Source organism: Chiloscyllium plagiosum, unplaced genomic scaffold, assembly GCF_037043375.1.
Source record: "Chiloscyllium plagiosum isolate Xiang-an unplaced genomic scaffold, Cpla_swu_hap1 HiC_scaffold_43, whole genome shotgun sequence".
Lineage (NCBI taxonomy): Eukaryota > Metazoa > Chordata > Chondrichthyes > Orectolobiformes > Hemiscylliidae > Chiloscyllium > Chiloscyllium plagiosum.
Genome location: NW_028270181.1, coordinates 14,903,010 through 14,924,136, shown reverse-complemented (window position 1 = coordinate 14,924,136; position 21,127 = coordinate 14,903,010). Strand labels below are relative to the sequence as shown.

At 38.4% G+C, this 21,127-nt stretch overlaps 1 protein-coding gene across 11 annotated transcripts in view; it reads right to left on the bottom strand.

The window, feature by feature from the left end:
* Positions 1–21,127, bottom strand: part of dlg5a (discs, large homolog 5a (Drosophila)) — a 228,429-nt gene that overhangs the window by 85,962 nt on the left and 121,340 nt on the right. For 7 of the 11 annotated variants that reach the window (XM_043678983.2, XM_043678982.2, XM_043678990.2 and 4 more), the window contains 4 exons: positions 15,132–15,403; positions 10,527–10,839; positions 7,062–7,292; positions 1,893–2,092 (listed from right to left, as the gene is read on the bottom strand). In XM_043678983.2, the coding sequence (XP_043534918.2) occupies positions 1,893–2,092; positions 7,062–7,292; positions 10,527–10,839; positions 15,132–15,403 (1,016 nt within the window). The remainder of the gene's footprint in view (positions 1–1,892; positions 2,093–7,061; positions 7,293–10,526; positions 10,840–15,131; positions 15,404–21,127) is intronic. The other 4 variants (XM_043678995.2, XM_043679001.2, XM_043678988.2 and 1 more) reach the window with 3 other exon arrangements.

The following is a 21,127-nucleotide window of genomic DNA, read 5'->3' as shown; positions in this document are numbered from 1 at the left end:
GTTCCAGGCACCTTTCCCTGCCACCACCGGAAGTACAAAACCTGCACCCAACACCACTCCCCTCACCTCCATCCAAAGCCCCAAAGGATCCTTCCACATCCATCAGAAATTTACCTGTACCTCCACCAATGTCAACTACTGTACCTGTTGAAACCCAATGTGGTCTCATCTACATTAGGGAAACAGGACCCCTTCTTGCGGATCATTTCAGAGAACATCTCTGGGACACCCACACCCACCAACCCCACTGCCTCGTAGCTGAACACTTCAACTCCCCCCTCCCACTCAGTCAAGGACATGCAGGTCCTGGGCCTCCTCCACTGCCGAACCGTTACCACCCGACGACTGGAGGAAGAATACCTCATATTCTGCCTTGGGACCCTGAAACCACACGGGATAAATGTGGATTTCAACAGCTTCCTCATTTCCCCTCCCCCCACATTATCGCAATCCCAAGTCTCCAACTCGGCACCACCATCCTGACCTGTCCATCGTTGTTCTCATCTATCCGCTCCAACCTCATCCACTTCTCCCTCACCTTCATCTACCTTGCCCCCCAACCCCACCCCCATTTATCTCTCAGCCCCCGGCCCACAAGCTTCATTCCTGATGAAAGGCTCATGCCCAAAACATCAACTCTCCTACTCCTCGGATGTTGCCTGACCCGCTGTGCTTTTCCAGCAACACAGTCTCAACTCTGAATGATATGGTAAACCATGAGAATAAATCTTACATTTGTCTCTCACTTACATTTTGCAAGCTGACGCCCAAGATCATGTTTCAGTCTGTACCTTACTCTACCATAACTCTTTCTTCATAAAATAGAGGAAATCTTTATTTTAATACTTTGAAATAGTAATGACGCAGTTAAAATGAAGGTAGCTTGTGGACGCACAGAAGTAGCTTCACCACAACAGTCCATTAGAATGGCAGAGGTTGGATGACCATGTATGGCAACTAGCAATATCAAATTATGATGGATGGAAATATGTTGGGAAGAGAGGGGAAGCAGAGATTGTGAGGAAGGAAAAAGTTGGACATGCGTGGTGCCAAGAGTGAGCAGTGACAAAACAGTAAACAGAGAGAAAGAGGGAGGAAAATATTAGAAATTAAATTATGATCAAAATGCAAAAATATGTTTATGGTACATAGAAAGTTATGAATCTTGTTTGTTACTTAATTATATTCATAGGGACTAAACATAAATATAATGCAGGAAAATTAATCTCATCTAACACATCTGTTTCAAGGTAACCAGGATATATTCTTCAAAAAACACAGTGAAAGAATTTTACCACTTCCCAGCAATGGCTTAAATGGTATAAGCTGTGAAAAGCTGAGGTACCCATGCTAGAACATCTTAATTTCAATTGCTGTTCCATGCTAATGGTTGGTATACAACATTACAATTAGTCTGAATAGCATAGAGTCAGGAAAGGAAAGATCAAGTCACTGTTCAGACAGTACCAAATACCTTAAGTACATGAATGCTGGATAAGATAGGATTCTGAAAGTGCTGGCAGCTGCTAATTTCAATTGGCAGAAGGGCCTTTTTTTAAGGACTTCAGATTGAAACCTCCACCAATTTCATTTTTCAAAGAAAAACCTTTATTGATAATACAGCCAACAGTTTCAAGATCTAGGTGAGTTGGTGAAAAGAGTGGTTTAGTGGCAAACCTAGGTGAGAAGTCAAGTCCGTTGTCATATCTCTCTGCTACCCACAACCCCATTCCATTCCAGTACTGAAGTGCTGGGCAGTAATCATTCCCAAAACTCTATTATAAATGACATTTGGGATAGCAAACCTAAAACTTCGGAGTAGAAGCAAGGAAAATGTGTGACCTGTAAGCTTAAGCTAATTAATTCGTAAACTAATTTTCAAGTGCACTTACCTTATGCTCTCTCTTTCTGCAACTATCTTATCTCGCTCTTGGAATGCCCAGTCTCGTCTACGTTTAGCTACTTCTGCCTCCTGTATGCCTTCCTTCAGTTCCTGGGACATTGCCTCACACTGCTTCCGAAGCATCTCGATTTCCTTACTGGCTCTTTCCATGTCCAATGTCGCTGAATCTTGTTTCTGTAAATTCAAACACTAAACAATTTGTGCTGCTTTGAAAATTTTAACAATAATCTATCATCCTATGAACCATAATACAAAAATATACTATATTTGTACAGAGCAATTGGTCAGGAAATAGGAAACAGTTATTCAATGCCAAATCTGAGGATATATGCCAGGTGTTCATGTTTCATTTATTAAAATTAAAAAGGTAATCTGCTTTGATAAGGACAAGATATTTTTACTCAGTCACTCTTTGTTCATTCTTGCTAATTTGATGCCCACTACTGTTGTTGTTATTATTATAAAAGTGATTATTAATTGCCATCGCTTCAAAAAGTGAAATGACAAAGCTTTCCAAAAGTTAGCATTATTTAAGTGTATTTGACATTCTGGGTCATGCTATATATAGTTGGTTACATGGTTTGTTAACAAAACAGCAGTTTTTCTCCAACGTCACTGGATAGTAAGTGTTTGGGAGGTCCTGAAGATGTGAAGGGCACATGAAGAACTGTAACTCTGGTCAGGTAAAATAATCACAGCCACAACCTTTACCACTTAAGTACCTAACTGTATAACAATTAAGATCACAACCAGAAATTTGTGATCACTAGAAAAATTTAATGTTCTTTAACCACACAAGAGATTGATTGAGCTAACCTACATACAATCATTGACATCAATGAATGCAAACAGCACTTGATGAACTTGTGTTTACTGAACAGTCAAAGTGTTTCTCATTTGTTATAATTAAACAATGCTACCTAAAATAACTGAGTAATGTAATGTTGCAAGTTTTAAATTATATACACTGCATTACTTTTGTACTTAAAGGAAAGGTTCATACTATTTTTCATTTGAACTGTGGATGACGATGAGAAGGTTAATTAAAAAGAAAAGCCTGCAAATGCAGAAATCAGGAATAAAAATAGAAGGTGACAAATATTCTGTGGGATTTCCCTGAGTGCTAGTGTGTCAAAGTCTGCCTCTTTGTCTTGCCTCACGGCTGTGGTGTGGTTCCCCTCAAGATATATTTAACCACTTATCTGTCTGTGTCTAATGGAGAGAAATAGCTTTGGTTCTTTGTGAACTATGGGTAATTTCATACCTTCCCTTATGACAACAGAAGAGCAGGTTGTTAATACGTGCCATAATCTTCAATTTCAACACCTTCATTGCCCTTGACTACTTCTTTCACAGGCAGCAAGATTAATAGAAAACTAAATGTAATGCTCTTTTCGACAGATGAATGAACTTAAATATGATGAATGACAGAAAGTGGCATAACTTATTCTGGTTTCAGAGTGGCCACCATGACAACAGCGAATTGCAGCACTGAAACTGTCTTGAATGAATAACTGGCATTCAGAAGATAATGAACATTTTCAAAAGACAAAGCCAGATACGGCAATCTAACTGTAATTACACATCCCGAGAGGAAGACCTTGTTCCTTAACTGACTCATTTTTCAGCAGAAAACACAGAACCTTAAAATAAAATTGAATGCATATGCTGAATTAATAGAAAGTCCAAGATAAATGGAAAATGGGCTGTGGTGAAATTTGCCTGTCTACATGGAGAAGTTAATATCTTTCTGGCATCATGAATGCCTGTAAGAAAAGCCCATAATCAATGGAGTCTACAACTGTAATGAAATAAGTCAATTCTAGAAATGGCTACTCATCAAAACAGTTGCAGGAGCAGACATAGTCACCTCTGGGTGTAAGCAAGCAATTGGCATGTTATACCTCTTCCAAATTGCAAAACAAACAGGAAACAAACTTCTGGTAAAAATGATCAAAAACTGCTCAGCACTGGATGTCAAAGAATTCTAGGTGTTCTGAGGGATTCAGTCTAATCATTGCGCTAACGTATAGTTATTTCAGAACTGGCAAATCTTAACCTCTCCCAGATGGTACATTAATTAATGAAATAGTGAGTCCCAGCAAAGAGTATCACATAGTGGGTGCTTCTCCTGCACACCATGTAGCAAATTCAGGAATATCTGAAAGATAATCATTTTCTCCTAATGTAGCATCCAACTTGTAGAGTGCTCTGGAGAGGGTCAGGAAGAGATAGAAGTATCAGTTAACCATCATTCTTCAGACGTTACACAGAATGCCAAGCTTCTCACAAAATTCAATGCCATCTTCTATGGTCACACTGCGTAATCTTTGAAATACCCAAGGACCAATATTCAAGCTGGCAATGTTATAAAATATTTTAAAATGTGCAGGTGATGCTTGGCATTGACAGGTAGTCACTGTGGTCCGCTTAAGAGAACAATCATCAGGAACCACAAGGTGAAAGATGACAACCTCAGAAAATGGCTTTTGTCCAAAGATGACCAGGAACAACTAATGAAGATAATGTTGGGACCATCACTGTTTTTCTTTATTTTCCTTATTTTTATCTGGCACTGAGAGCTGAATTTGAGAGCTGAACTTTGGAATTTGAACAGCAGCTTTAAAAAAAGGAAACAATAAACTGATATTCGCTTATAGGAACTGGCCTGGAAATTTAAATGCTGCTTTAAGAATACTGCAAATGTTTCAGCACCTGAGATGTATTACGCTCAAGGGCTGGCTGCTGCTTGAATCAAAGGGAGGCCAGTTCCAGCCGTTCAAACAAAGAGAATGTTGGAAAAAAAACAAAGAAACCATAAATTGAACTGGTTTGGACTGGGTTTTGGGTATGGCCATGAATGCTGCTGGATGAAGTTTTGGTTGCTCTCTAGTTATCTGCCAGTTATCAAATTACTGCACCTCAGTATGTAAGACACAAGCAAGTCTCCCACCACCTGCAGAAGTTATTTGCATGCGTCAATGGTTTTGTAATTCAAGCAAGTTACAATCCTACATGTCTAGAATACAACATTTGAGGATTTCTGAAGGCCTAGGAAATATCATGAAACCATTGTGCTAACAAATTACAATTCTGTATTTTAAAAAAAATTATCCCTTAACTGCAACTGTTTGTCTGTATGTATTAAAGCGAGTGTAGTGTTGTAAAGAGCATTGGGATTAGATCATATCAAGTAGATTGTCTTGCTGTTTCTCCATGTTCTGCTAAAGTTACATTATTAATCAAGGTTTTTTTAGTTTAAGCATAAGTTTGCTATCTAATATCCATTTATAATTATTCATTAGGCTTGGTTAGAAACAACTGGGCAATTTTGAGGGTTGTTGAATATTTTACTTTCATTGTGTTGCAATATCCATTGTAAATGAGTCTGATTTGCTACACCTATGTTGTAATGCCATTGGTGTACATGATGAATCTAACAGTAATACAACATATCCAAGGAATGGGACTTCAGGAAGAAAGCACGTTTCATAGTGGAGGAATGCTGCATACTATTATGTGCAATCGCAAAATGAACACACCTACACATGTCATCCACCTCAAGCAATGACAATACATGCCAACACGGAAGTTCAGAGCTTTCTTTTGTGTACAGATTCTAGCACTGAATGCTCTCACTTTAAATGCTACCACACCAATGTAAGTGGAAAATTTGTAACTTTCCTATTCTATACTGTATTTTCAGAGTGAAATATTATACAGAAAACACTGGAAGCTTTGTGTTTCTCAAATACATGAAAGCTTAAAAAATACTCTAAATTAGCTTATAGAGTTTGAAAAAATGTTGGTTTCAAGATGCCTGTTATAGATTCCTATACATTTGGCTTCTTTATTGCAAAGAAAGATTTGTGTTTATATAGTGCCTTTCATAACTTCAATACATTGTACAATGCTTCACAGATAATTAAACATTTTTGAAGTAGTTACTACTGGAGAAAACAATAGCCTATTTTCACACACAAAGATCTCACACACAGCAATTTAACAATGGTCAGATAATCTGCTTTCTGGAGCAATGCACCCTCAGTTTCGTAATGCAATGTCAACCTAGATTTTAAGCTTAAATTCCTGGGGATGGGAACTTGAATCCACAATCTTCCAAACCATAAACTCGTATTTGGTCAAAGAAATCATCAGACGATGCCAACATTAAAATATCACCATATGACTGTGGGCAATAATCGCTGCTTCAATTCAGCCACCTTGCATATCCAGTTGTTAGGATGTCAGTTTGCTCGATTGACTGCATGGCTGGTTTACAATGCAGAGTGATGCCAACAGTGTAGATTCAATTCCATGAGGTTACCACGAAGGTCCCATCTTCTCAGCCTCATCCTTTGCCTGAGGCGTGGTGACCTTCTGCTTAAACTACCACTAGTCATCTCTCTCAAATTAAAGAGCAGCCCTGTGGCTCTCCGGGAATATGGCAGTTTTACCTTTTTATCTAATTGTTCAAAAATATTTTAAACCACAGAGGCTGTTTCCAAATATTTTGGGAATATATAAACTATTCTGGCTTGCTTTCACCAATTAGGCATTAATAAAAGTGCCTGCATTACCCAAAAGTCTAACTGTTTATTCATAAGCATTATTATTAAGTTTAATTACTACATTAATACTTAAGGAGTGGAGATTAATTCAACTAAGAAAAATAAAATGCTGGCTACATTCTTTATTCACACCTTTGTCACTTCCAGTTTAGCTCAGGACAAACTTCCATCAGTTCATACTTAGCCCAGAGAGAACAACATTTCTCGATACTTTTTATGTCCATCAGTCATGACTAAACTGAGCAGCATGTCTGTTGTCCCATTAGCTGGCCCTTACATTTGACAGTAAGAAGCTCCCTAACACTCTTGAAGACTGGGGTAATAAAAAGTCAGTAATGATAGCCATTATTCTTGTTCTGCTTTAGAGTTTTCATTTTCTTGAAAGGCAAGTTCCAATTCTAAGAAACCAGCAGAATTTAATGTGTTTTGTGATTTGTCAGAGTTGAAATTCTTCTTTTAAAAAATTAACATATGAAATAATCTAGATTTTTAAAAATGTGTACAAAAAGGCAATGGGGTATTCACAGAATTAAAAGAAATGTATAATAAATAGCAATGAAACAACTCCATACAAGGGCAAAATTCACCTGTCGGGCCTGGTAGTACTCCCGCAGCAACTGATCTCTCTGGATGATAGCTTCTGTTCTTTCCTTCCTAGCAACATCTCTCTCTTCTTTCACAGTCTCAATATCCTTACAAGCCTGATCAAGCTCCTTTTGAGCTTCTGCTTTGTCCTTCACTTCATGGCAGTATTTCTCCAGCAGTTCATTCCTTTCACAGATAGCATGATCTCGTTCTACCAACGCAGAATGAAGCTCCTGAAATTTAGTTGCAATACACAAGTCACATCACTATTTTCATCCAACACAGTAAAAACACTGTCTTGCATGTCGCTTTCACTTTGAACCAAAATACAGTTGTACTTTCAGAAGTTGCACTCTGCAACAGTTCTGTAACACTTGTTTTAGTTGGATTCAGCTGATCATGTAAATTGAAGAATACTTTTATATTAAATCTTTTCCATCCGCTCAAGAGAAACATGGATCAATATGTATCATTGCAAGACTTGGGTACTTGAGCATTTAATGCTAGAAAACACCAAAATGCATTAGTCATTGAAATGTCCAACTACTGGGGTGATTATGTGAAACACTGATTTTTAAAAAAATTTCTTCTCTTTCATCCTGATGACCTGCTGTTGTTTTTGGATTTCATTTGCTGCTTCCATTTTACCAAAAAAGGTAATCACCTTCAATGTCACATCTTCCTTGAGTGTTCAAATTCTGGTTGAAAGGCTGGGTGAACAATGTGATCGCAGCTTATGTACAGTCAGTTAAACTGCTCGTAGTTGAAAGGAATTTCTAAGCCTTGTCTCAGCTTTTTCTGGCAACACAATAGTCAACACCACTAAAAGGCAAAGAGTCAGAAGACACTTCCATTTTTTTTACTGCAGAGGACAGGCTATTCAGAGGAATTATCACTGCACCATCTCTTGCTTTATTTTAAAAGATACATGCAGTTTGAGCAAAATTTGATAGCTTATCTTTCTGGTCAGTTAGCACCATATTTCAAAATTCTGAATAATTTACTTTATTATTATATTACAGTTGAACTGTTCAAGTCACTTGTTGAGTTTTCACTAACAGGGACTTACACTACAAAACTGCACAACTATTGCAGCCTAAAGGTGGTACAAAATGATTTTTAAAAAATCCTTTGTAACCTCCTATGAAATAAAGTGCAACACACTAGCCTATATCATGAAATTTAGCCAAACATGCCTGACTCCCATTAGGGTTTGCCAAATGTCTACTGCTGCCAAAAATAAAACAAGTTAAGGCTGGAAATTAAACAGCATCAAATAAATTTACTAACATGACAACTGTTAATGCAATCATCGAATCTCCGAGAGGGTCTTTTGGAGTAGCGTTATGGACCCTAACTCTGGGCCAAAAGGTTCTGATTCATTTCCCATTCTCTACAGGTTTTAACTGGTTGAATAAAAATATTTTTGTTTCCAACCTCTCTGGCCCAAAAAGTCAACAATTTAAAGTATTCTACCTTTTAAGAGATCTCTCAGTTGTTAAAAATTGTTAAGATGTCAAATTTTAAAATGTTTCAAATGTTTTCCTAATTTTCCTTTGTTTCTTCCTCTCTTTTGCAGTCCAATTTTTCTTTCCCACTTTATTTTTCTGTATTATCTATGACCCAATTCTAGTTTATCTTTCTTCTGTAATTCCTCCATTTTCCTCCAATTCTTAAATGGCAATGGTAAAGGAGAGAGTCTGCTGTTGATTCAGGTCCAGCACATGTTACCTCTCAATGCCATAATCAGATTGAATTTCCAGCAAGTCCAAACAAGTTTAAGTTGAGTGCAGAGAAATGGCTAACAAACAAATTGTGCCATGATATTCCCATTCCAGAAAAACCCAGTTCAATGGATCACAGAGATTAACTAAGACCTCACTAGAATAAAAGACTCAACATAAATCAATGGGCTTGGATGTTATGACATTAGATAAAATTTTGAACTGTAGCATAATAATTGAATTTAGCTTATCAGCATTCCAATATGAAATTCCTACTGGGTCAGACACGAGTAGATTCTAGGCCTTGGACCAGCACTCAAACATCACAAAACAAATAAGCACCACAAAATTGCAAACTGCAAAACCTCTAAAATATTTTCAAAACCAATAAATGTCTGGGAACAAAGGGATGGGGTGCCAATGCAAATCAAATTCAATATCCGGGAACAGACAAAATTGGTGATTGAGTGACAGTTCAAAATTATCCTCATATTTGGGGTGCAAGGTTGTATAATTTTTAGAAGGTGAAGAGGGATGAAAGTTATGTAATATTGTAATTAGAAAATTTTCATTCAATTAATCAGTAAATTGTCATGTAGACTTTGCCAAACTCATCCTAAATACTTTTCTTGCAAAACCAAAGTAATAACTAGATTGGTTAAGGGAATGAGTCATAACTGATTAAGCCACATTTTAACTAAGACTTTTCAAAGTGAAATCTTCTAAATTAATGCATTTGTTTTCCTTGTTTAATTTATCAATGTTACAGGGACAAAATTTGCTTGAGAATTTGGGAACTGGTATTGTAGCGGGTCTCAACTGTTCTGATCAGATGATATCTTGTGCCCGCTGGGCATTATAAAACAATTGCAATAAAGAGAAAATAGTCAACACTTTAAAAATATACAGTAAATGTCTGTTTCAAATTTCCATCAGTTTTCTCAGCAATATGAAATGGAGTACTCTCATATAAAGTGCAAAATAATTTAAAAAGACCATAGTCCACCCAAATATGACTGCAAAGCTGATAATATCAGTAACTATAAATGTCTTCAACCATTGGGTGGTGAATCTGTGGAACTCATTGCCACAAGGCTGTGGATGCCAAATCATTAGTATATTTAAGACAAAGATAGATAGGTTCTTGATTAACAAGGGGATCAAGGGTTAGGGGGAAGAAGGCAGGGGTTTGGGATTGAGAAACACGTCATGATCGAACGATGGAGCAGGCTCAGTAAGCTGAATGGCCTAATTCTGCTCTTGTATCTCATGGTCTAAATAGCTTTCAGGGACCATGGATGCAAGGACATCACTTGCCTTTGAACTTATCTCCAAGAGATTGATATCCCTCATTTTCTTTCTTGAGAATATATGAAACACTTTAATTAAAAACAATTGTTGTATTACAGCTGGCACTATGGGAAGCAATGAAGAGAGAAATAGAATACTCTTGACTATCCAAGAATCTCAGTAAATTATTTATATTCATTTTGATTACAACAGTTTTTTAAAACTTAATCAAACCAAGAACTACAACTACTGCATTTGTGAGTAAATTCAAACCTCTTCCTATGTATAACATGGATGAGAACATCACAATACTTTTTAACACAGAGAAACCTATGTAAAGAGCTGTGGATAGAAAACAAAATAAAACATCAAGGGAAGCTTGGAATTCCATGGTTTAGAGATATTGGAAAGATAGTTTGAGAAGTATTCAAAGGATAGCCTGTTTGACCTTACCTGTCGAAGAGCTTCAAGTTCTTCACCAGCTACTTTTCTCTCTGATGATGTGTTCTTTAGGTGACCCTGTGCCAATTCCAATTCAGTTTGCAGCTTGTCAATTTCTTTGTGTACTTGGTCTCTTTCACTCATGACCAGGCGGTATTCATTCAGTACCGTATCCCTCTCTTCCTTGTACTTCTCTGCATCCTTTACAGCTTTCAGCTGTAATGTCTTGAATCGTGTCACCTCAGTTTGTAACCGTTCCATTTCTCTCTGAAGCTCTTTGTTTTGTACAGTTGCCTTACTTAACTCATGCTGGATTGAGTCATATCTTTGGAAACAAAGTCAAAGTAGATAAAGTTTAATGTTTCTAATTAAAATAAATCACAAGAATTAAGTTATATTTTACTAGAATTAAGTATCTTTGTTCTCTACTCTTCCTTAACAAGCATTTCAAACAATGTCAATATTTTTAGAAGGTTCAGTGGAAATACAAAATATAATAAATTATCATTTGAATATTTCATTTTTAAAATGTTTGCCTTTGCCGCTTTCATGATCTGAACTTCAAACATAATACTTTCTGATATATTTATAGATGGAACACTGCTGCCGTGTCATATTTAGTGACAATTTTTTTTAAGTTGATTTACATTGTATATTAATCATTCTCTTTCAAAAAAATTATCAGCCACAAATTGGAAGGAGACCTTGCCATTGGGTGTCTTTAGAACCATACACCAATAAGAGCGTAGGGGTTTACTGGCATTTGCAAAACATCCAGATTACTGAGATTTTGTCTCCTTTGCTGTAAAATAAATTGTGAACCTTTACACCCAAATTACCAAGGCAAGACTGAGAACTCAGCTCTAAAGAACACTGAAAATTTGCATCTCACCATTGAGAGTCACAGAGATGTACAGCACAGGGACAGACCTCTTCAGTTCAACTCATCCATGCCAACCAGATATCCTAAGTTAATCTAGTCCTATTTGCCAGCACTTGACCCATATCCATCTAAACTCTTACTATTCATATATCCATCCAGATGCTTTTTAAATGCTGTAATTGTACTAGCCTCCACCACTTCCTCTGACAGTTCATGTTATACATGCACTATCCTTTGCGTGAAGAAGTTGCCCCTTAGATTCATTTTAAGTCTTTCCCCTCTCTCTCTCTCTCCAATACTATGTGCACAATTTACCACAATTCTAAATTTTAACTTTCATTTGAGCTGTACTATATGCACCAGATGGCATGATATTTTGCTATCACATAATCATTTACTTTACATTTGTGAAAAATTGTTTTTTTGGCATCAAATTGAGAAGACACTATTGAAGTGGATGACTGGCAGTTCAATTTTATGTGGAATACTGGAGATTCTGGAGAAAATATTTATATGTTTAATAAAAAAAAACAGCCTGGATATCTGAAAGGCCAGAATTGATACACTAACAGTGGATATCACATGATTCCTTCTATTGGCCTCAAACTCTTATGAGGACTAATAGACATACAGTCATAGAGATGTACAGCACAGAAACAGACCCTTCAGTCCAACTTGTCCATGCCAACTAGATATCCAAACCCAATCTAGTCCCACCTGCCAGCAACCGGCCCATACCCCTCCAAACCCTTCCTCTTCATATACCCATCCAGATGCCTTTTAAATGTTGCAATTGTACGAGCTTCCACCACTTCCTCTGGCAGCGAATTCCATACACATACCACACTCTGCATGAAAAAGTTGCCCCTTAGGTCTCTTTCTTCTCTCACCCTAAACCTATGCCCTCTAGTTCTGGACTCCCCGACCCCAGGGAAAAAAACTTTGTCTATTTATCTTATCCATGCCCCTCATGATTTTATAAACTTCTATAACGGTCACCCTCCAATGCTCCAGGGAAAACAGCCCTAGCCTATTCAACCTCTCCTGATAGCTCAAATCCTCCAACCCTGGCAACATTCTTGTAAATCTTTTCTAAACCCTTTCAAGTTTCACAACATCCTTGCAATAGGAAGAACAGAACTGCACACAATATTCCAACAGTGGCCTAAGCAATGCCCTGTACAGCCACAACATGACCTCCCAACTCCTGTACTTAACACTCTGACCAATAAAGGAAAGCATACCAAACGCCTTCTACACTATCCTATCTACCTGCAACTCCAATTTCAAGGAGCTATAAACCTGCACTCCAAGGTCTCTTTGTTCAGCAACACTCCCTAGGACCTTACCATTAAGTGTACAAGTTCTGCTAAAGTTTGCTTTCCCAAACTGCAGTAGCTCACATTTATCTGAATTAAACTCCATCTGCCACTTCTCAGCCCATTGGCCCATCTGATCAAGATCCCGATGTAATCTAAAGTAACCTTCTTTGCTGGTCAGAAGTGGTTACTGCAGATGCTGGAGATTAGAGTCAAGATTAGAATGGTGCTGGAAAAGCACAGCAGGTCATGCACCATCGAAGGGCTTTTGCCCGAAACATCAATTTCCTGCTCCTCGGATGCTGTCTGACCTGTTGTGCTTTTCCAGCACCACTCTAACCTTCTTCGCTGTCCACTACACCTCCAATTTTGGTGTCATCTGCAAACATACTAATTATACCTCTTATGCTCACATCCAAATCATTTATGTAAATGACAAAAAGTAGTGAACGCACACTGATCCATGTGGCACTCCACTGGTCACAGGCTTCCAGTCTGGAAAAACAACCCTCCACCACCACCCTTTGAGCTAGTACTGTATCCAAATGGCTAGTTCTCCCTGTATTTCATGATATCTAACCTTGCTAATCAGTCTCCCATGGGGAACCTTGTCGAATATCTTAATTAAGTCCATATAGAGCACATCTACTGCTCTGCCCTCATCAGTCCTCTTTGTTACTTCTTCAAAAAATTCAATCAAGTTGTGAGACATGATTTCCCATGCACAAAGCCATGCTGACTATCCCTAATCAGTCCTTGCCTTTTCAAATACATGTACATCTTGTCCCTTAGGATTCCCTCCAACAACTTGCCCACCGACATCAAGCTCACTGGTTCATAGTTCCCTTGTCCTTACCACCGTTCTTAAATAGTGGCACCACATTAGCCAATGTCCAGTTTTCCGGCACCTCACCTGTGACTATCAATGATACAAATATCTCAGCAAGAGGCCCAGCAATCACTTCCCTAGGTTCCCACAGAGTTCTAGGGTGAACCTGATCAAGTCCTGGGGATTTATCCACTTTTATGCATTTCAAGACATCCAGCACTTCCTCCTCTGTAATATGGACATTTTTCAAGATGTCACCATCTATTTCCCTACATTCCATAGTTTCCATGTCCTTTTTGACAGCAAATACTGATGCAAAATACTTGTTTAGTATCTCCCCCATCTCCTGTGGCTCCACACAAAGGCCACTTTGCTGATCTTTGAGGGATCCTATTCTCTCCCTAGTTACCCTTTTGTCCTTAACGCATTTGTAAAAACCCTTTGGATTCTCCTCAACTCTATTTGCCAAAGCTATCTCATGTTCCCTTTTTGCCCTCCTGATTTCTCTCTTAAGTATACTTATACTGCCTTTATACTCCTCTAAGGACTCACTCGATCTATCCTGTCTATACCTGACATATGCTTCCTTCTTTTTCTTAACCAAACCCTCAATTTCTTTAGTCATCCAGCATTCTCTGTACCTACCAGCCTTTCCTTTCACCCTGACAGGAATATGCATTCTCTGGACTCTCGTTATCTCATTTCTGAAGGCTTCCCATTTGTCAGCCATCCCTTTACCTGTGAACATCTGGCCCCAATCAGCTTTGTAATAGATGTGAGAAAAATGATCAGATCATCAATACTCATGTTACTCATTGCACACAACATAGCTTTGAAAATCACGTTCCCTTCTTAAGAGTTCAGGATTCCAAATATGTCTGAAAATGCTAAAACTTCAATGAATTCCACCTTGCATCGTTTATACTGGATTAATACACTTCAGGAAACATAGTTCTTTTTGGATCTATACCAGTTTCTTAACACAACTATTGTATGTCAACTTTGTCCTTCACACAGATTATAAGAGCAGGAAGGCTATGCTGGTGCTGCACAGGACTTTGGTTAGGCCACAGCTGAAGTATTGCGTGTAGTCCTGCTCACTGTACTAAGGAAGGAAGAGGTTGCACTAGAGGGGATGCACAGGAGGTTCACCAGGATGCTGCCTGGGATGGAACAGTTTAGCTACAGTGGATTAGCTCAGGTTGCTTTCTTTAGAGCAGAGAAGGGTGACAGAGAACCCGATTGAGGTGTATAAAGATTATGAGGGACAAGGACAGGGTGGTTCCCCTTAGCTGAAAGGTCAACAACAGGGGTATAATTTTAAGGTGAAAGGCAGGAAGTTTGGAGGGTATTCAAGAAAAAGAAAACTCAGCCAGAGGGGGTGTGAATCTGGAATTCAGTGCCTGGAAGGGTAACTGAGGTGTAAAATTTCACAAACTTTAAAAAGTGCGAGGATGAGCACTTGAAATATCATAACATTCAAGGTTATGGACCAAACGCTGAAGAGTCAATTGTGCAGATTTAGAGTTGCTTTTAGTTGGTGCAGACTCAATGGGCTGACTATACTGTATGATTCTATGATTCACCTCTTCAATGTAGATAAATACTGTTGCTGAATTGAAGTTTTCTCCACAACAGCAGAGTCAGTTTGCTTCATCAGCATCTCATTCTGTTTCTGAAAACGTCGATTTTCCTCTTCCACTCGCTCTAGACGGCTGAGGTCAGTGTTATGGTTGGCAATCTTCTCATTGTACCGCTTTCTTAGTGCATCATAATCTTTCTTTAAGCCTTCTAATTTGTCCATGGCAGTATCATATAGTTTATTTAGAATCTCAGATGAGCCATTTTCCCTCATAACCTGCAAAAAAACCAAGGAAAATCAAGTCTATTTATTCTGGTCAAAATCTACCTGCGTGCTCATATTACTGCATTTTTAAAGCTTTAACAGTGCTGATGGATATCATCATAGTCTGAAATACAATGAGCAGCACTTTGCAAAGCATTAGTGGTTTTATTCTGCAACTGATTAATTTAAATTCCACCAGCAGCTGTGGAGAGATTTGAATCTGCTGCTCCTCAGCACCAGGCAAAAGTGAGGACTGCAGATGCTGGAGATCAGAGTGGTGCTGGAAAAACACAGCAAGTCAGGCAGCATCTGAGGAGCAGGAAAATCGACATTTCGGGTAAAAGGACTTGCCTGATGAAGGGCTTTTGCCCGAAACGTTGATTTTCCTGCTCCCCGGATGCTGCCTGACCTGCTGCTCCTCAGCATTAGCCTGGACCTCTCGATTACTTGTCCAGTGACATTGCCTCTATGTCACCATTTCCACATCTACCCCCCCCCCCCATCATGCAGGATGAAAGGTTTGAATACCATGTTTCTTTGTTCAGCAATACTCAAGTTTTGTACGACTAAGCAACTATTTATTTATAAACAGCACATGCAGATTTGAAAAATGACAGATTTATGTGGCTGTGCTATGCATCATTAAATGATTTTCCTGGATGGAAGAACGAAAGGCATTTCAGGCACTAACACGCTCGTCCTCTGCCTCCACCATCTTAGTAGCTCTTTTAAGTAACACCACTTGCCAGCAAAATACAAACAAAGTAAATGAGTTAACAATGATAGAAATAGTACAACTGACTGCAAAGCGCTGTTAGGCCAAAGGAAAATCAATCACTACTTATTTCTAGCAGGAGTTAGCACTGTTGAAGAACTAGGTTAGAAAAGAATCAGAGAGATCTTTGAAGTATTCCACAGCTGAACTGCCTGCTGACACTGACTGCCAAGATTCATGAAGCAGCAACAGCCATTTGAGCAAAGGTCTAGAAAATGACTTACAGTATTGTACCCTGACAAGGAAGGACTGAGATAAAACAGTAAAACAAACACCTTTTGAAACTAGCCTTGTATAGTCCACATTAATGTTCTTTTAAGTGAATGTTCATTCAAAGGGTCATTGTTTGCTGATTCCAGCATTTTGTCTGGTTTGACTTTGACCTGATATCATCCAAATTATACAACTGATTTCTCTCACTTAAAACCTTTAAAAATGTGAACCATTGTTGTTGTGGCTAAAGGATTAGGTTCACAAAGGTCGTACTTCAAAGTTTCAGTTATCCAAAGTATATATTTCCACACTGACTGAAAAATGCTAACTCTGATATCTTTGCAACATATTGAATGAAAATCATCGAAACAGCTTACTTTTTCCAATCAGTCTTATCTTAGAGGAAGGGTCACTGGACCCAAAACATTAATTCTGATTTCTCTTCACGGATGCAGCTGAGCTTTTCTATCAACTTCAGTTTTGTTTCTGATTTACAACATTCACAGTTCTTTTGGTTTTGGTCTAAGATGGTGACAAGCTCACACAGAAGAGTGCCCCAAGGACAACAACTGGAGAATGAAGGGCCATGTTTTAGCATCTAACATCAACAATGGAGCAACAGTAACAACCTTAAACAGAAACTTGGTAACTTGCAACTTGGTCTGAACTCCATGGTTCCTATTGCAATCTTAGATCTCATGATTCCAAACTTTTAGCTTATGCCTCATTTAGGACCCCAGCCCCCATTTTGGGAAGCCCTGCAACATGTAATGAGTTTAGTTGTTTTTAAATAATACAGGTCAGAGTGTTCATTGGTTTTATCAGCATTTCATAACAGGAGTGGTAATGAAGAAGGAAATCAGGAAGGTGAAAAGGGGGCTCGAGATAGCCTTGGTTGAGAACATTAGGGTGAATCCAAAGAGATACTTTAAGCCTATTAAAAGAAAAAGAATAACTAGAGAAAGAATAGGACCCTTCAAGGACCAAAGTGGGCATGTATGTGTAGAATCGCAAGAGATGGGCAAGGTCCTCAATGAATATTGCACCTCTGAGGTTACCATGGAGAAAGACAAGACGACTTGAGAATTTGGGGACATCAGTTGCCATATCTTAGGGACAGTCCATATCACTGTAGAGGAGGTGTTAGATGTATTAGAATGCATGAAGGTGGATAAATCTCCTGGTCTTGAACAGATATATCCAAGAACACTGCAAGAGACTAAAGAAGAAATTGTGGGGGCCCTGGTTGATATTTTGGAACATCGTTAGCCATGGGTGAGTTCCCAGATGACTGGAGAATAGGAATGTTGTGCCCTTATTCAAGGCTGCAAAGAAAAGCCTGGGAATTATAAACCAGTAAGCCTAACATCTGTGGTAACTAAGTTACTTGAATAGATCTGAGGGATAAGATATACGTGCATTTGGAAAGACAGGATTTGATTAGGAGCAAGTGGCTGCAGGTCAGGCAGCATCAAAGGAGCAGGAGAATCGATGTTTCAAGCATAAGTCCTTCTTCAGGAAGTCAGTCTAGCTTTGTGCATGGGAAATCACAAATTTATTAGAGTTCTTTTATGCAGCGACTAGGAAGGTTGATGAAGGCAGGGCGGTAGATGTAGTCTATACGAATTTCAGTAAGGTCTTTGATAAGGTTCCACATGGTAGGCTGCTCTGGAAGGTTAGATTGCGTGGCAAAATTGGATACACAATTGGCTTGATGGTCGGAAGCAGAGGGTAACAGCGGAAGGATGCTTGTCGGACTGGAGGCCTACAACTAGTGGAGTGCCTCAGGTGTCGGTGCTGGGCCCATTGCTGTTTGTTATCTATATCAATAATTTGGATGAAAATGTACAAGGTATGATTAGTAAGTCTGCAGATGAAATAAAATAAGAGGTATTGTGGACAATGAGGAAGGTTATCACAAATTGCAGCAGGACCTTGATCAACTGGAAAAGTCAGCTAAGAAATGGTAAATGGAGTCTAATGTAGATAAGTGTGAGGTCTTGCATTTTGGAAAGTCAAATGAAGATAGGAGTTTCATGGTGAATGGTAGGGCGTTAAAGAGTGTAGTGGAATAGAGGGACCTTGGTGTTCAGGTGCACAGTTCTCCGAAAGTGGAGTCATAGGTAGACAGGGCAATGAAGGAGGTTTTTAAGTACACTGGCTTTCATCAGTCATGGGACTGAGTATAGAAGTTGGGAAGTTATGTTGCAGTTATACATGACATTGGTTATACAGAACTCAATGGTGTGAGTTATAGGGAGAGGTTGGACAGCTAGGACTTCTTCCTTTTGAGCGTAGGAGCCTGAGGATGATCTTATAGAAGTGTATAAGATCATGAAAGGCATGGATAGGGTGAATGCACTCAGGGTTTATTCCCTGGATTGGGGAATCAAGGATTAGAGAGCATCAGTTTCAGATCAAAGGGGAAAGAACAAAAGGGAACAGAGAGGGTGGCATGCATATGGAATGAACTGCCAGCAGAAGTGGTTGAGGCGGGTACATTAATATTTAAAAGGCAATTGGACAAATACATCGATAGGAAAGGTTTAGAAGGATATGGGCCAAGTGCAGAGAAATGGGGTTAGCGGAACATTTAGGTCGGCATGGACCAGTTTGGGCTAAAGGGCCTCCTGCCTCTGTGCTGTAGGACTCTATGACTGTATAATTGTACATAGTGTGGTGAATTATGAAAGTTACTTAAAGAAAACCTCAATGTAAAACTGCTTAAAGGATCTGTAATCCGTAGTATTTTTGAACCTGAGTCTTGAGACAGAGTTATCAAACTGACCTGATGTCCTATCACTCCATTTGTCTTATGACCATTGACATCAAATGAGGAAAACAGAAACAAAAACAGATATTTTAGTAAAAGCTCAGCAGATCTGCAGCATCTGTGGAGAGAAATCAGAGTTAATGAATCGGGTCCAGTGATCCTTCTTCAGAATTGTTCTGAGGAAGGATCACCGGACTCGAAACATTAACTCTGATTTCTCTGCACAGATACTGCCAGACCTGTTGAAGTTTTTGTTCTGATTTACAGCATCCATAATTCTTTCTGTTTTTGTTTTAGAAAAAAAACAGGCATCCTGATTTCTGGAATTAAAGAAGATCCACTGCCCATTTTCCAAATCAATTTAAATGAGTTTACAAGAGGTACAAGTAGAAAAAAATTATTTGATTGAAAAGAAAATTTAAAATATGTCACTATGAAAACATGCCAAGTTTACCTAATCCAAAACAATTCAACTCAGCCATTTTAGAAGACCACTGAGCAAGGGTGGTGCTCAGTGTAATAAGGAAAACAGTAAGTCTCTGCTACAGTCAAATAAACAAAGAAACAAGAAATAACGAATTGCATCTTTTACAACTTCAGGATATTTCAAATCATTTTACACCGAGTATTTCTGAAGTGTTGTGTTGTATGAAACGTAACAGCCAATTTGTACACTACAAGCTCACAAAAACATCAATGAGATAATGACTAGACAATCTGATTTTGGTGATGTTAACGGAACAATAAATATTAGCCAGAATACTGGGATGAATGATCATGTTGTAAGATTAAGTTTATAACTGTTAGTACCACCCACTCCAAACAATCTGTGCATCAGGAGCTACATTTCTTTAAATAGACATCAGGTGGTGCTACACTCAAGTCAGTGGAGGAACCGATGTCCATGTGTTGAGAGAGCAACATAGCATACATATGAGAAAAGTAGTACAACAGGACCCTCCAAATGTCAGCTTTCTTGAGCTGACCTATTCATTCCTTTCACCAGCTGTCTTAACCAAGGGGGAAGGTCAGGTATCAGCTAAAAAGTAGCCTTCGAAGATAAGATTGCATCGTTAAAATTGAACTCGTTTAACCACTGAACATTATGAAAGAACATGATGCCAACATAGTTTCCAACATTTACATTTATTTGCTGTCTACACACAGAGCAATTCTTTTCAATACAGGGTGCTTCCCATATTCATTTCATGATGTAATTTTTTATAATCAAGATTCATTCATCATCTACAATATTAATATATCATAAATTTTTAATTAATTTCAGCTCACATTGTAAAATTAAGATAAAGTATAATTTTCTTTTGGCAGGTACAATGAAGCTCCATTCATTATTAGGGCTAGACCATTATGACAAATAAAAACTTCATTTGTGATAAACACATATCTCACTGTTTCCCAATCCAAATACCTCTGTCACCAAACTTTGATAGTCTTGAAAGCTTTCCCTCATGCCAAGTAAAATGAAAAAGTTCTGATTCACATTAACTCAATTATCACAATTAGCTGCAGGGTAAACTCTCAGACTAAATGCCTGAAAAGCAGGAAGTGCAGCTTCCAGATGACAATCAAATTTTCCTTCAGTTTTCCCTAGAGTTTCTTTTCTGTTTACAAATGCAAGTGAGAACAGGCAAAGTATGGAATTGATTAAGTTAAGATGTCTGTATGACAAGAAAAGAAAACTATGGTGTGCATGAAAACTGTTTATTACAATTTTTTCATGGCCTTTGAGAAGCAAGTAAATGCTGGGAAATCGAACATTTGTTTTCTTTCCTGACACTTAGGGATCAATTTTTAAACCAATTCAAAACCCACCCACATCAACAAAGCAGGACCTTAGTATCAGAAACAACTAATTTCAGATTAAGGTTTGGGGATTGGTGTTGCTGGGATAGTGACAATTTCAGGTAGACTGGCAATCAAGTTAATGTTCTGCAGACATGAGTTCGAAATCCAT